Source organism: Podarcis melisellensis (genome assembly GCF_964234715.1).
Source record: "Podarcis melisellensis genome assembly, chromosome: 4".
NCBI lineage: Eukaryota > Metazoa > Chordata > Lepidosauria > Squamata > Lacertidae > Podarcis > Podarcis melisellensis.
The window spans coordinates 25,261,849-25,278,346 of NC_138531.1; the positions used below are offsets into that span (position 1 = coordinate 25,261,849).

A 16,498-nucleotide genomic window follows, 5' to 3' on the forward strand; every position below is an offset into this window, starting at 1 on the left:
GTTAGTCTTTAAAGGTGCTGCAAGACACTTTGTTGTGGAAGGAATGCCTATCAGTCACTTGATCAAACTTACCATATTATATGGGGGGAAAGGCAACTGAAATACAAGTCTCATTAAAAATGTAGAGTAAATTTAGAGCTATATCTTTATATTAGGCCCAGACGTAAAGACCACTTGCAACCATAGGTGTTCATATTACATAAATATGTCTTCTGGTTATATGCATTCAGTATTATTAGGTGATGCCAGGACACTTCAGATATCCTTTCTATTTCACACCTTAAACTAGTGGTTTCCCCCCTTCTTTTTGGTATCTTGTACATAAAAATCAAATACTAGTAAAATATATCAAGTGCATTGAGGACTTGGGATGTTTTAAGTCCATGCATTTTTAAAATTAAAATTTTTAAAAATAAATTAAAAAACTATATTGGATGGCACTGAGTTTTAAAAAATATCCTTCCTAATACATTTGCTTTTAGCAATCGCATCATTTTAGTTACCATATAGTTTAAAGCAAACTACTGAGACTTGAAAGAACTTGGGTTTCCTTGGGTATTTTGCTAGGTTTTATATAAACGCAGGTAGAAGTAAGAACAGCACAATGATTACAGCGGTATTAATTTATTAAAAACATTCTCAAAGATATTGACTGTTCAGCTGTTGTGTATTTCATCATCATCTTTTCATCCTGTAATCTGGGCAAACAGAACATGAGACTCTTCCAGATCTGGGTCACATACCCGACGCAAAAGATGTTACATTGCTTGCAAAACTAAAAAAGGCACCATCACTCTTCTGTTCCTTTTTGATTCAACTATTCAAGTAAGAACGTTATGAACAAACTATGGATTCTGCAGTTTTAGTAGAAACATTGTACATGACAACCGGGGTGGGGGGGTGGGGATTCCACTAGAACAGTTATGTTTGAAAACTAATCCGTCTATCTTGGTGCCAAAAATATTTTGGGACTGACAAAAACGTGCAGGATCCAAACACCCCGTGCCTGAAGAAAAGGACTAGCATGTTAACCTTCATTTGTGTTTACCATTACAATAACACAAAAAGCCTTTACAAAATTATTATAGCGATCCAATTGCAAAACTTCCTATGCCAAAAAAATAAGTGCTTCAAATGGCATACATAGACTGTTGCACCAGTCTAATATCACAAACCATAATTATTAATGGCTGGTGGACATGCCAGCAAATACTTTCAGTAGCCACCATAATTTTTTAAAAAATATGCATGTGGCACTTTTTATCTGTCCATTATGCTGGGGTGGGATGAAGATAAAGGGGAAGAATGCAAACATTAGGAAAAATTAGTTTCATGAACACAAGGGTATTTTGACTTGTTCCCAAGTATAACCCTGTAATGCTGGATGGCAAACTGCTTTTGAAACTGAGGGAAGTTTCAAAAGTAAACAATTCCACTAGGCACACAGAAGCCTCATTAACTCTTTTTATGCTGGACAAAGAAAGATGCAGCAGATGAAATGAGGATCTCGTCAAAACAAAAACTACCTCTAAGCCAGCGATAGCCACTAAACCGCACAGATGTGATGGTTTCAAATTGTATGTGCAAGCTTAGCATAGAGAGCATAAAAAATATTAGTGACCTTAATACTAGTGTGCTTTTGGTTACGGGAAAACAAGTTTCTGTTCATTAACATAAAATATATATGCACTAAAAAAATTTACTTAAAACGTATGAATTTAAGACTTCACTTTATTCGGCAAATTGGTTTATTTACACAATTGGGAATGCTGGTTGAATTTTACCACTGGAATAAAAACAATTCTAGCAGAGACAATACTGAACTCCCTTTACACATCTCCAGCCAACACTGACCAACTTTTTCCTTACCTGTATCAGGAACATCAAGCACAATAGTGGGATAGTATCATAAGACACCGATATAACAAACCACTGAGGATCCAGTACACTGTGGGAATTTACCAATACTTTTGCCAAACTTTTTTTTAAGAAGTCAGCAAACCAGCATTAAAAATTAACATCAGAGTATAACTCTGAGATCAGTGGGTCAGTAAAAACCTTATCAGACCATACCATAATTCATAAAATGACCTGACCTGCATCAAGTCATTTTATCATAGAATCAAAACAGATTTATTATTTAAGAAGACAATGATCTGATAAGGATTTAACTCAATAGACATTAAAATAAGAGAGATGTAGAGCACAGCCCCTATTAGAACAAGCTAACTTTTCAGATGTCCAAAAAGAAAAGAAAAAATCACGAAAGAAAATAAAATAAAAAACACTTCAACATGAAGCTACTATACAAAGTTTTGTTTCATTTTCCATTAGAGTTCAGAGCTGAAATTTAATCCTGACTCTTTAGTGAGAATGACAGTTTCGGCCTAGACTTTCCCTTGCCTAGGATCATTTTTTGCTCTTCCTTTTGCTGACGTTGCCTCTCTTGTTCTAGTTTCATCCTCTCCTCATGAATTTTTCTTTGTTCTTCAACAATTTTCAATTGTTCTTCAGCCTATAACATGAAAACAGTAGAATTTAGATATTCTGCAATCCTCACATGCTATTTGCTGCTCCAACAATCCTATACTGCACCAATCCTATACTGCGGAAAACATTTGCCAAAAACAGCCAAATCCTACACCATTAAATTATTTAGCGTTCTACAAACAAAATGGCTGAGCATACATTTTCATTGCCCTCCAGTTACTGAGCCTACCTTTATATACCTCTCTATACTCTCATTATTCTAAGGAAACAAAGCAAGTCATTTCCATGACCCTTACCTATCACAAGCTATTTTCTTTCTTTTTTTTTTAAAAAGTGAAAACACTTTCACAAGACAGCATGCTCCAAAAGTGCACTAAAGGCACTGCAAAGTAAAATCAGTAAGTCCCCCCCCTTTAAATTTTCTTGTGGTTATATATAGCTGGAGACCAAGGTTTTACCATTAGCTTCAACAAGAATAGGCAAGATCTCAGAAATCTGAAATATGGGTTTGATGCAGCAGCTGCAGTTGCTGCATGTGAAAAGACCTGTTCCACTCATTGCATGAGATTATTATACAAAAACAAGTGAAACTGAATTATTTCTTCCACTGATAAAAACTTTCGCACAGGCATGAAAACTGCTACAGAACACAGCCATTCTAACCCTGTGCAAACTCAGCCACTAGCACTTATGCAAGCATTAGCAGAACAGCACCGGAGCGTATTTTAATTTTTGTTGGGGTCATGATGATCTCTGTCTCTCTTTCACCCTTCGCAAAGATGTTTAGGAAGGTCCCCCAACCTTTTGGAATCAATTTTCAGGGAACTAGGAAGGAGAGATCATTGGCCTTTAGCTACAATTCAGCAGAGTTAAATGTTCTCAAATCCAATTATTTAAATTGGCTGAAGTGTTCTTAGCATTGCCAGGTTGTACGCTATTTTACTGCACATCAAAACTTTACTTCTACTTACCAATTTAGCTTGTGCTTCTGCAATTTTTCGATTATTCTCTTCTAGTATTCGTTCTAGCTCCTCACGCTTTGCACGCTCTTCCTCCTAAAGGGGAGGACAGGTTAAGATGTTAGAAAAGTAAAATACTCACTCACCCATCTGCACTAGTCTTCCTAGGAATTTCTTCTGTGAACTGTCTTAAAGGGGCAGCTTTTATAGCCACCGTCTTTTGTCTTTCAAACAGCAAACTGTGCAGCCACTAAACTTGGTCTCTAGCTCTAAATTTAAATCATCCCTCCCAGTCCAAACAGCAATCAACTAAACCCTCCCTAGTCAAGAGAACCCTAGCCAGTTATTACTAGTATTTTAATATCACACAAATCAACAAGGACAACTACAAAAACTGGATAGTATTTACCAAATTAAAAGAGTAATATATAAAATATAAATAAAGTGAATAGTTTGTCTCACCAATCATGTATACCTACGTATTCTTTACCTATACTCCTTTAATCAGCATTAAAAGTTGAATATTTACTGTCTTGTCCAGTGTCCTGCAGAGTGTGCTCCTCGGCTGCCATACGCGCCAGCTTCCTCTTTAAAATGATTTGTACTGTTAGCTTGGCAATGCCTGCATCAGCAGCTCAACCATTTATAAAGAAACAACATACAAGGAAGGCTGAGCTGAGGAATGCAGATGTTTACGGTAAGAAGGAACAAAAATATGTAAAACATTCCTAAGGCAAACAATTAATAAGAAAAAAAATACATTTACTGTTAGCGAAAAGTACAAATGGCAATCCATACTCCGTAGGAACTATGGGCTTCCTTCGTGGGTAAATGGACTGAACATCCTAGGGTGTGACAAGCTTAAGAGACAGTATCAAACTGTCCCTTCTGCAATTTAAACTGGAGTCCGGGAATCCAGGGAAAGTATGAGTCTGAAATCGCATCTGAAACTAGAGTTCCCTTCATAAATTTTAAAGAAACTTTGTTATGCAAACCATAAGCAAAAATATTGCAAGAAGGTTCAAGAATAATTTCAGTTATCATCATAAATATTCAAATTATTTAAATATGTGGAGGTTTTGCTAAATCAGCCTGAGGTCTGCACAAAAATATAGTAAATAGGAAACAAAGCAAGTATGTGAAGAAAATACTTCTTGCTATGTCTAGTAACCAGCTACAGGTTGGCACCCTTCACTCCAGGAATTCAAGGTTATGATGTGTGATAAAAGGGTCCTGATGGGAACAGCCATTATCATGCTTATTCCCTGCTGTTCAATTATCTACTTTTTGGGAAGGCACCATTACTCCAGCCAAAATCCACCATACAAAGTTTTGTTTTTCAAACTGAAATCTTAAAAACAATTCAGCGGTTACTTATAGCCAAAGTTTAGATTTGTAAAAATCAAACTGAATTTATAGCACATGCAGTTATTCTGTATTTTAAACATCCTGCATCATACCAAAAATCATGAGGGTGTGGGGGCAATCATCTTACTGAAGCTTCTCTCCTATTGACAACTAACGAACTAAATCAACTTGGTCAAATCACGAATTGGGGGGGGGGGGAGAATTGGCATGAGTCCTCTGACACTCAGCACGGCTTTCTGTAGAGTGAAAATGAGTTTAACTTGAAGTTTGGGGATCCTGGAGTGATTAGTGCTGGCAAGCATTAAAACCTCCAGTAGCAAATTACTGACTGCCTCACAGAAAGACATTTTCAGCTTCTGCTCCAGCTGCTGACAGAAGAAGTCACATGTTTAGCTCAACTTCAGACAAGGACAACCTGCTCTTTTACAACTCTCTAGTCTAGAGGAAAAGAAGTTGTTAGTAGTCACTGAAAAAATGGATCTCGTGAGTTTGGCGTAAGCCTTTTGTGAAGGAAGTGAATGGGACCAGAGTTCCAGAATTATTCCACTGTGTTTTGAAGAAGAATGTGTGATTGCCTTAAAGGGAGAATAAGAAAATCTATTTGTTTAAAGAAAGGCAGTGCAGCTCAGCATTGCACCCTGCTTTTTTATTTCCCGCCCCCTGACTGAAGGCATAAAGCCTCTTACAGTCTAGGTAAAACAAAACAAACGAGGGATACATAGTCACAGATTGTTTAACCCATTGCCCCCATAAGAAAGGACTGTGGATATATCCTGCAGCCATGGCAAAAGTTTCAAACCATTCTCAAATATGTAGGTCAGTTCCATTAAAATTCAAGTATCCTTTGCACAGGTTTTTATAGGAGAGTAACCGTTTTAGGTATCAGTGAGCTCCTCTGAATAAGTTAGAAATTAAGTTTCGCAGCAATGCAAGTTTACACAAGAAGGGAATTAGATTTGCTGTATTCCATCTCCTTCTGAACGCAACAGGAGGCACAACCCGACACTGAAAGTTTTGCCATGGACTGTCTCTACTTTCCAAACGACCGAGCGTTACCTCTCTAGCCTTTTGTGCTGCAAGTTCAGCTTGTCGCTGTCGCTCGAGTTCTTCGAGCAACTGTTTTTCCATGATGCGCTTAGCCTCCTCCACCCTGCGCAGAACTTCCCGCTCAATCTCATCTTTCCGTTTCTCCAGTTCTTCTTCTACCCGCTTTGCTACAAGTTCCTCCACTCTTCGAGCCGTCTCTTCCTCAATAAGCTTCTCTTCTATTTCTTGCTGCCGGCTGCAAGAACAGAAATACCAAATCAATGATTTTTTGTCACCTCCAATGTGATACCTCATGTATTAAGTTTTGCACAGATGTAACAGGCACTGTGGGACACAAGTGGACACAAGTGGAACTATAGGATTCAACAGTAAGTATTGCTTCCCCTCCTCCGGTTTCATAAGGATCTCACATAGAGGAGGGAGAAAGGTTGTTTTCTGCTGCTCCAGAGAAGCGGACACGGAGCAATGGTTCCAAAATACAAGAAAGAAGATTCCACCTAAACATTAGGAAGAACTTCCTGACAGTAAGAGCAGTTCAACAGTGGAATTTGCTGCCAAGGAGTGTGGTGGAGTCTCCTTCTTTGGAGGTCTTTAAGCAGAGGCTTGACAACCATATGTCAGGAGTGCTCTGATGGTGTTTCCTGCTTTGCAGGGGGTTGGACTCGATGGCCCTTGTGGTCTCTTCCAACTCTATGATTCTAAGATTCTAAGTCCCTAAATACAGGCAGAGACCATTTCACACAGGGCATGGGTGTGTGCTTTCCTGGTTCCTGCACGCAACAGCGGAGCACGTATGAGCCCCCACCCCCATTTTGCCTTCCAGATCCAAAAGGACCCGCATGTCAATTGGACATGCACCTGTGCAGCAATGCCAAGCATGCTATAATAAAAAAACTATCTATTTCTATGTTAAATATAATTGAACTGTATGTATTTGACCCACAAGGTCATCACCAGAGGCCTTTCTTCAAGTACCACTGCCAAGTAAGATCTGGCAGGCTGCTACAATGCAGACAGCCTGGCCCTTTCAGAGACAGCACCACAGCAGTGCAATTGCTAGAGAGGCTTGCCTGGTGCCTACTATATACTTTTTGTCATCAGGCAAAGGTATTCTTATTCTCCCTGCCTTTTCAGGAGCTCTGATCTGATTCAGGAAGTTTAAAGACTCATCTGCACTTGGTTTTATTTCTTTGCTTTAATGTGATTAAGTTTTGTTTTTTAGGTGTTTATTTTGTATTTTAACAGGAATGCCACTGGGAGAATAAAGAAAAAAAGCCACAATGTTACACAAGCCGACATAGGCTTAAAAAAAAGCTTCTCCTTGCTCTTCTCTGCAGCACCTCCCTCTGTGCCCACCCAATCTGCTCTGGAGAATCCCACAGCCCTCCTGAGGGGAATGGTTGCTGCAGGGAAGAGAAGTAGTCCTGTTTCGGAAGTCTATTCTACTGATGGGCAGGACCAATTAAATATCACCTTAAATAACCATACAATTTAATGTCAGAAATGCCAAAGCTTTATGCTACAGTGAACATGAAGAACAAGCCAGAGGGGCAAAATCTGCCTTTTTTAAACAGTGTCACATAATCATCTCCTTGATTATTAGCTATATGAAAACAAGGCAGCATTTGATCTTAATGTAGTGCTGAAAATCATGACAGCCAAATATTACTTTTTAGGTTATTAATGTATTTCGGGGGGGGGGGTGTTTAGGGGAACATGGGGCAAAAAATTGTCTCATCACAATTTCAAACTTTTCCCTGCAACTGCGGGACCCTGAAACACTGCCCATAGTGACATTCTTATACATCCTACTGTTCCTGTAAGAGAAGCATACATGTAGCTCCTGCCCATTAAATGTGATGGTATATATTTTTTGCTGAACGGTATCAGTTAAGCTGTTAGGATTCTGAGAGCGCAACACACAAGGACTCATGCTGCCAGTTGAATCCTTTGACACTATGAAAATTAAAACAGCATGTGGTAAAAAGTGAGGTTCTGTGTGCTGCAGTACTTGTGACTGCCCACATGTGTAAGAATCTGTTGTGTAGACTGGAAAGAAAACAAGTCTACATATAGTGTTGTATATATTATGGAGATGGGACTTTCAAAAACTTGTGTACATCATGTAAGCTGGTACACAATACGTAGGGTTGCCCCCCCCCCAAAAAAAAACCACAGATAGTTCTTTCCAGGATACTGTACAAAAACTTTTAGTAAGAAAATAATGCATTATGTTGCTTCCTTCTGCATGTTAGCATGAACGGCCTTATGCTTAAAGACCATTGGAGCAGCTCACTTAACTCCGGCTTACAGTAGCTCTCCAAGGTATTTAATGGCTTTAGCCTACCACCAAATCACCTTTTAAATTATGGTGTGCCAGGGTTAAGCAGGGACCTCATTGGTTTTTATAAAGTATATGTGATTTTATATTTATCCAGAAAGGTAAGCCCATGTTCTACCAATGAACTTTGACAATTCTACCTTCTTTACATCAAGCACTTCTGCTCTTACTATTTTGAGGTTCAACTCAGTATTAACCCACCTACTCCGGAATCCAAGCATTCTACAATTTCCAAAATATACTGATTTGTACAATAACAAAATGCTAATTAGCTTTCCCCACAAACTATGGATTCTTACAGTTTCAGAACTACAGTTCTGTAGGTCAAGATTTTAATTACTTAGCAGGAACAGATCAACTCAAACACCTTCAATTCTGCTTTTCAGTTTGAGTCAAGGATCAAACTTTACTTCTCATTAGGACATGATCCCTGCTGACCTTTCAGTGCAAGAATGCATTTCATGTAGCAATACCATTCACAAGTCATAAGACTGAAGTGGGCCTTCTGTCAAACACTCAGAAGCATGTGTCTACAGAACCCATAAAAAAGAATGTGAACTAAATAAAATTAATCTGAAGAACTAGTTTTTCAAATGTACAAATATGTATTTTTTAAAATCCCAGAAGACAATGCACTATAACTAATTTACACTATTCCCTCTCTAAGCTGAATAAAAGATCAGAAAGGTTTCTTTAATTACAGTGGTTCATTGCCAGTTCAGACACTATATCTGTTGGCTTTTTCATGCAAATACCTGCTCCACAGAGTGGCCAACTTCTCTGAACAATGTAATGTATTCATGGAACGCAGCAGCACCTTCCCTGAGCAGGGAGTACTGGGCGTAACAAAATCCCTACTTCAAGCAGGGATGAGCAGCCTTATCCTATGTTACACTCCCCACAAGTGTCACATTTGCACACAAGGACACTGTTAATAACCCAGTTACTGTTCAAAATGTGGAGCACAGATAAAATGCTAATAAGCTTACATTGCTTATAAAAAGAACAATATTTGTGTATGTGCTATACTGGTATAAGGATTCCGATAGCATTAGAATAAATCAGTTTGTTCATCAAGTGAACAAAGAACAGTTTTTGAAGGCTCCAATCCTCCAGTAGTACTCCACTAGCATTTCTAACTAAATCTATTGAATTGTTTTTCCCACTTACCAAGATACATGTGGCATCAACCAGGGCTGTGTGTGTGTGTGTGTGAAATTCAAGAATAATTATCAGAGATGTATTACAGATCTAGATAGCTCTCTCCTATAAGACTGCAACTGTTCTGTGTTCAACACTGCAGCCAGAACACTTCAATGTGCCTCATTCTGAAGCTTTTAGCAACCCACACACTTCACCAAGTCTCTTTATGCAGCACTATTCTTCCCTCTGCTTAGTTCAGCCTGCACGTTAAGGGAGGAATGAGACGGGGAGGGAGTGCTTCAACATGATGTACGGGAAACCTCCCTTGCAGTGAGAGCTTGGGCTGGAATGTAGTTAACACCAAAGACCTGCAGTGAGAACTGTTCTATGTCTACGTGCACATCCTAAGTATTGCTACACCGCTACTGACAGTACATTCTAGGAATAGGACTTGGTTCAAAATATATAAACCACCCCTCTAAAGGGAAGGAATGCAGCTTAATGGAAGAGCACCTGCCTCACATGCAGAAGACACCATATTTAATCAATGGTATCTGCACAAACGGCTGGGAAAGACTTTCTGTCAGACACCCTAGAGAGCAGCTCACAGTCGTTATCCTGTTAGATGGACCCATGGTCCAACTTTGTATAAAGCGGTATAAGCCGACTGCACCTGTAGAGTATATCACAACAATGACATGAGCAAGGTACAGAAAGTGCCCCTTTAGTGTGATTTAGTATAACTTTCCATCAAGCAAACCTTCTTGGGTTTTCTTCCCCATCCCCTATAGCCCTCAAGTAAATTCAGCAAATAAAATTGCCTGCGGATTCCTTCGTTGCAGGGGGTTGGACTAGATGACCCTCGGGGCAGTCCCTTTCCAACTCTACAATTTTCCACAGTTCTACATACTGGAATAAATGCATGTTGAAAATGCAATGCTAGAAAAGCAACTGCATGTTTGGAGCCTTGAAAAGGTGACAGTGAAGAAGAGAGGCCGGAACCTTCTTGACAAGCAGCAGGAAGGCCAAGTCCAAAGAAGCCAGAGGAGGAAGAAACAGAGCAACAGAGAAACAGGGGAGGAAAACACAAAAAAATACAAAAGGGGGCTGTCCTTCTCCTTCAGATGGCACGTGGGCGTGCAGCCAGGTGACCTGTCAGCAGCAGGATCTTCAACACACGTGCTACGAAGGACCTGTCTCCAGCACCCATGACAGTTGCATCCTGCTCTTTTTCGGAGGATCCCCTACTCCCCCCCTCCCCGCCCAAACCCTCCCACCCGCTGTCTCTTTTCAAATCAGAAACGCCCCACGCGCTTATGCCAAGAGCAGCGTCTGCCTCGAAGTCCGCCCCTTCGCCGCCTGCCCACCAGCAACTCCTCTTTCCAGGAAAAACCACCTCCCGGGAGTGATCACTAGCCAGAGACCATTTTGGGGGGCGGTTTTATTGGCGTCGCTTCCCCCCCCCCATCTCCCCCTATACCCCAAAGGCTCACATTTTCCTCTGCCTCTCGAACTCGGCCTTCTTCTCCTCCTCCTCGCGCTTCTGCTTCTCGTCCAGGCTGCTGCGCTTGCTGACGGTCCGGCCGAAGATGTCGATGCGGTCGGGCGGGGAGGAGGCCCTCTCCCGCTCCCTCTCCCTCTCGCGGTCCCTCCTGGACGGCGCGGTGTTGGAGCGGGACCTGGAGCGGGACTCCCTCCGCCGGCTCCGCTTGCTCTCCCGGGACTTGGAGCGCTTCCTCGCCCTCTCTTTCTCCCGGGAGCGCGACCGGGAGCGGCTCCGGTTCTTCTTGTTGTGCTTGGAGCTCTTGACGCGCTTCGAGTGCGACGAGCTCCGCGAGCGGGAGCGGCCCATCCCCGAGGAGCCCGGCTCCGAGGTCTTCAGCAGCACGGACCCGGGGAAGGACCCGGCATCCACTCTGCCCCTACGCGGGGAGGCGGGAGGAGGAGGCCGCTTCGGAGCTTTCTCCCCGCAAGGCCTCAAAAGCCCGGCAGCAGCGGCGGCGGATGGTCTGGCTGGTGGACAAGATGGCGGCCACCTCAGCTCCGAGTCACACGGAGGGGGGGGGGAGGGAAGAGGAATTCTCCTCCTTCCTCCCGGCCCACAATGCGCCGCGCGCGCCCCCCACAATGCACCGCGGCGTCGCGCCTTGGAGAGGGAAAGCGGAGGGTGGGAGGTAGAGAAAGCGCCGCAGTTCTCTCCGGAAATAGCCGAAGAAGCTGCGGCGAGTTTTCACGAAGGAGCGCCTGCTTAAGCGGCGAGCGGAGCGGTGACGTTAGGAGAGGCGCGCGCGGTGACGGAAATTGCCGAGCGCGGCGCGAAGCGTTGAAGAGCGGGGCTGCGTTGGTTTGGGCGTGGCTTAGAACCAGGGAAAGGGCGAATGGGCGGAGCTCGGGCCGGCTGGGAAATTGTGGAAGTGGCAGGCATCTTAAATATTTATTTTATTTTAATATTTTTATATAATATAAAATATACAATATATAAAATATTATATTTTTTAAAAATGGATTGTATAATATAGTATATATTTATGATATATTATATATAAATATATAATTTATTTTTTATTTTTATATAATTTAATTTTTTAGTTTACTTTTTCATTTTATAATATATTTTATATAAAATAATATTATTTTATTTTATTTTATTTTAAAAATGCCATTTTCCTGGCCCTTGTGTGCTCCTCCTTGGGTGCCCATTGCACTGATACACTGATAACACACACACAATGAGTGCAGTGATAGGTTATTGAATGTGATGCAAAAAAACTGCAAACTGCTTTTGAGGTGGTTTGTTTGTTTGGTTTTTACAATCAATGAGGTGTATAAGTTTTACGAAGTCAATAAAATAAAAATTGCTAAAGGTTTGCCATTTTTAAACAACTCCAGGTCCATCTTCTTTTAAAGCGTTAATTCTATCGTGCAATAGGAAGCTATCACTGCTTTGGAACACATTTTTTAAAAGAAAAGCCTGACACCTTTTAACTGAATAACTTTCTAAAGAAATGTCTGAAGCAACTAATGTTATAGTTGGGGTATTGTTTATTCTGTTATATTTTACTCCAAGAATACCCCTTTATCCTAAACAGAACCCAATAAGGCAGACATGTTAAGTACAAAATATTTTTTAAAAATGTGATCCCATTGAGATCCCAAGATGAAATTTGCAGGTGGCTCTTAGAAATATTAAATAAACAATACATTTGGGGGGGGTTGTTAATTGTATTAATTTTTTTAATCACTTAAAAATTTGAAAATTTGTAACTTAAATTTCAAATTTAGCGTAAGTCCATCATGTGACATGTCATACTACAGCCCATGAAGTTCCGATGAGATTGGTGTTTTTAGTTTTGACGTAACTCAATCCTGGGCTGAACTTTTAAGGTTTTTGTGCAAGGCCTAAACTGTCAATTTTTTGAAATTTCAAACCCTCGTAACTCAAAAACGGGATGAGAGAAAAATATAAGAATTTAGATTTAAACTTAATTTTGATCATTCATCAAGTGCACAAAATATTAAGAAAAACGGATGACATGATGTAAAAAAAAGTTGGTTCACTGTATATGGAATGGCCCAAAAATAAAAATCTGAGGTAAAAGTCAGCTGCAGCTTCTGAAATCTCATTCACTACTGACTGCAAAAGCTCTGGTTTCAGCTTATTACACTAGTCTTCAACTCATGGGGCAAGAGACCCTCCCGGGTCAGAGCCTGCTCGACTACATCACTGCCACCATATAAATATATGTTAAAACATTATGGCTGGTTAAGAGGATGGCAGCAAGGGAGAGCACATTTTCAGTTATGGCTTCCCATCTGTGGAATGCTTTCCCCAATGAGGGCTGCCTGGTGCCGTTATTAACACCTTGGTTTCAAGCAAAAACTCCCAGGCATTTGACAGATTATGAAGATTTTGCTCTTTACTGATGATCCTTTTTGCTGCTATTTTAGTCGGTCTATTCTATGGATGGTTTTTATTGGTAAAGTATCCCCCTCTCCAAAATTTATGTTGTGCTTTGTGCTCTTGAACCTTTATAAGCTGCTTAGAGACTATGTAGCAAGCAACTAATTAATCACATAAGTTGTTTTATTTTTGATATTTATTTAAAATAATAATGTTAGTTAACTGGTTGCCATATAAGAAATGTTCTAATTAAACATGGTACATTGGGTATGTTAAGGTTAAATACAGTGAGACTTCATGCATGCATACGAGCCAGCTGCATATATGACTATGTTAATTACATTCCTAATATATTTTTATTTTCTAATTTCAGAACGGTTGTTCAGGGCATGTTGTATTTTCTCACAGTTGCTTTGCGTTTAGGGCGATGAAGATATTGATTGACTTCTCTGCAGGCACAAGAGAAGCCTGACATCTGTGAGATCAGGAGAAACATCTGTCTAAAAAAATTTCAGCAGACATACAGAGCAGGTGGTAATATAAGAAGTAATCATTTTATCTCTTAGAACTTGTTGGGAAATACTCATGAGGCATTAAACTACTGAAAGGCTCATTTGGAAAGAAGGAAATGCTTCATTAAAAGGTCAGGGGGAAAGTCACTTCAGTAAAAACTTTGGACGTTGCACTGTGCAACCTGAAAATGCACCCAACACACAAATGACAATCCTAGTCTTACTGTCAAGGAGGCAGAGTACTGAGAAGTGAAAATGAAACAACTGGGATCTAATCTAATAAACTCTTTGCTAAATACAACTGCTTTCATAAGTGAGTGAGTGGTGATACTATGCTGTGCATAACTTCGCTAAACGTACTATAATATAAAATACACACTATTTGTGTGCGTGTAGTGTGTAGCACAAATTCGACCCACAGCTGTGACGCATTCACGAGTTTTTTTGCGGAGAAAGTCCTGTTGTTCCGCCGTGACCTCCCTGCCAATTTAGATACAGTGACTGAACTGGAGGCCCCTCGACTGACTTCAGGTCCAGTGTTGGACCATTTTGATCGGATACTCCCTACTGATGTTGATAGATTCCTCCATTTTGGTAGGCCCACCACCTGCCTCCTTGATCCATGCCCGTCTTGGCTGATTAGGGAGTGTCCAGATGTTGCGCGGACCCCCCTGGTTGAAATTATCAATTTGTCCCTTGACACGGGGACATTCCCAGGGGAACTGAAGGAAGCAGTAGTGTGTCCACTCTTAAAGAAAACTTCATTAGATCCCTTAGACCTATCCAATTACTGCCCAGTTTCAAATCTTCCATACCTGGGTAAGGTAATTGAGAGAGCGGTTGCTGAACAGCTTGGTAGGTTTCTGGAGGAAACATCGGCATTAGATCCATTTCAGTCCGGTTTCCGTCCTGGTTTTGGGACGGAGACGGCTCTGGTTGCCCTAACAGATGATCTCCGTAGACAATTGGATCGAGGCGGGTCAGGACTGCTGATCCTTTTAGATTTGTCAGCAGCCTTTGACATGGCCGATCATGATCTTCTGGACCACCGCCTCGCAGACGTGGGGATACAGGGCATAGCCCGTAACTGGTTGTGCTCTTTTATCTCTGGTCGGGGACAGAGGGTGGCACTAGGGAGGGAAATGTCGTTGCGCCACTCCTTGGTGTGTGGAGTGCCGCAGGGCGCAATTCTCTCCCCGATGCTTTTTAACATCTTTATGCATCCCCTTGCCCAGATTATCCGGAGCTTTGGGCTGGGCTGTCACCAATATGCTGATGACACTCAGCTCTATCTGCTGATAGATGGCCACACCAACTCGGCCCCGAACACACTGACCAGATGCTTGGAAGCTGTGGCTGGATGGTTTCGTGGGAGCCGATTGAAACTAAATCCTTCGAAGACAGAGGTCCTATGGCTAGGTCGGGATGGCATGGGGATGAGGGACCAACTCCCTTCTCTTGCGGGGGCCCAATTAGTGCCATTGCCTTCCGTCAAGAGTTTGGGTGTAATCCTTGACGCCTCCCTTTCCATGGAGGTGCAAGTTAAAGCAACAGCCAAGGCGACATTTTTCCACCTTCGCTGCATCAAGCAGTTGGTCCCTTACCTTTCCCGCCCCGACCTGGCCACAGTGATCCATGCGACGGTCATCTCCAGGCTTGACTACTGTAATTCGCTCTACGCGGGGCTGCCCTTGAAGCTGTCCCAGAAACTCCAGCGGGTGCAGAATGCTGCAGCGAGGCTCCTCACGGGGTCTCTGCCATGGGAGCATATTCACCCAGTGCTTTTCAAGCTGCACTGGCTCCCGGTGGAGTAAAGGGTCAGATTTAAGGTGCTGCTTTTGACCTTTAAAGCCCTTCACGGCCTAGGACCCTCGTACCTACGGGACCGCCTCTCCTGGTATGCCCCACGGAGAGCCTCAAGGTCCATAAATAGCAACACCCTAGTGGTCCCAAGCCCTAAGGAAGTTAGATTGGCTTCAACCAGAGCCAGGGCCTTTTCAACTCTGGCTCCGGCCTGGTGGAACACTCTGCCTCATGAGACAGGGCCCTGCAGGATCTGATTTCTTTCCGCAGGGCCTGTAAGACAGAGTTGTTCCGCCTGGCCTTTGGCTTGGAGCCAATTTGATTCCCTCCCTCCCTCCCTCCCTCTCTTTCTTTTTTCTTTTCCTTCTCCTGCAGAGGAGGAGTTCCATTATTTTAATGTTGTATTTTATTTTTGTTTTTAAGTTGTAATCATTCATCTTGTTTTTATTATTGCTTGTAAGCCGCTCTGAGCCCGGCCTTGGCTGGGGAGGACGGGGTATAAATAAAAAATTATTATTATTATTATTATTAGTGTGTGTATATATGTAGACACACACAGTGTATGTATACAGTATGTATACAGTATGTATGTTTGCGCATGCACATCTCAAGATAAAAATATTTAATTGTTTGACAGCCCTAATTATAAATTTGAAAGCATGTCCACTTTTCCCTGAGTGCGGTTCACTTCTTTTCAGAACCAAATGGTGGCTGCAACAGCTGGATTTGATTTTGTAAAATATTCCCGAAAGGAACATGATTTGGTCTCATTGGTGGAGATTAATGTTTTAGAAACCACTCCTAGAAAAGGAGGAACATGATATAACACAGTCACATTTTCAACGGGTCAGACAGGGCAGGAGACTTTTATGAACAGTATGGCCTTCCCCTGATTCTCTCTTTTTTAAAAAAGCCACATCTTCATAACTACGAA

General features: G+C 41.7%; 1 protein-coding gene across 2 annotated transcripts; it reads right to left on the minus strand.

Annotated features, from left to right (window-relative positions):
* Positions 1 to 1,713: 1,713 nt before the first annotated feature.
* On the minus strand, positions 1,714 to 11,417 carry ARGLU1 (arginine and glutamate rich 1). 2 transcript variants are annotated; one of them, XM_081908276.1, is made up of 4 exons: positions 10,842 to 11,413; positions 5,874 to 6,099; positions 3,462 to 3,545; positions 1,714 to 2,515 (listed from the first exon to the last, which is right to left on the minus strand). In XM_081908276.1, exons 1-4 carry the CDS (start codon positions 11,198 to 11,200, stop codon positions 2,351 to 2,353), a joined length of 834 nt encoding a protein of 277 aa, XP_081764402.1. In that variant the 5' UTR covers positions 11,201 to 11,413; the 3' UTR covers positions 1,714 to 2,350. The 2 variants fall into 2 exon arrangements, with proteins under 2 accessions (XP_081764402.1, XP_081764403.1); XM_081908277.1 differs by lacking the exons at positions 1,714 to 2,515; positions 3,462 to 3,545 and adding an exon at positions 3,805 to 4,036 and having other exon boundaries at positions 10,842 to 11,417.
* Positions 11,418 to 16,498: the final 5,081 nt, after the last annotated feature.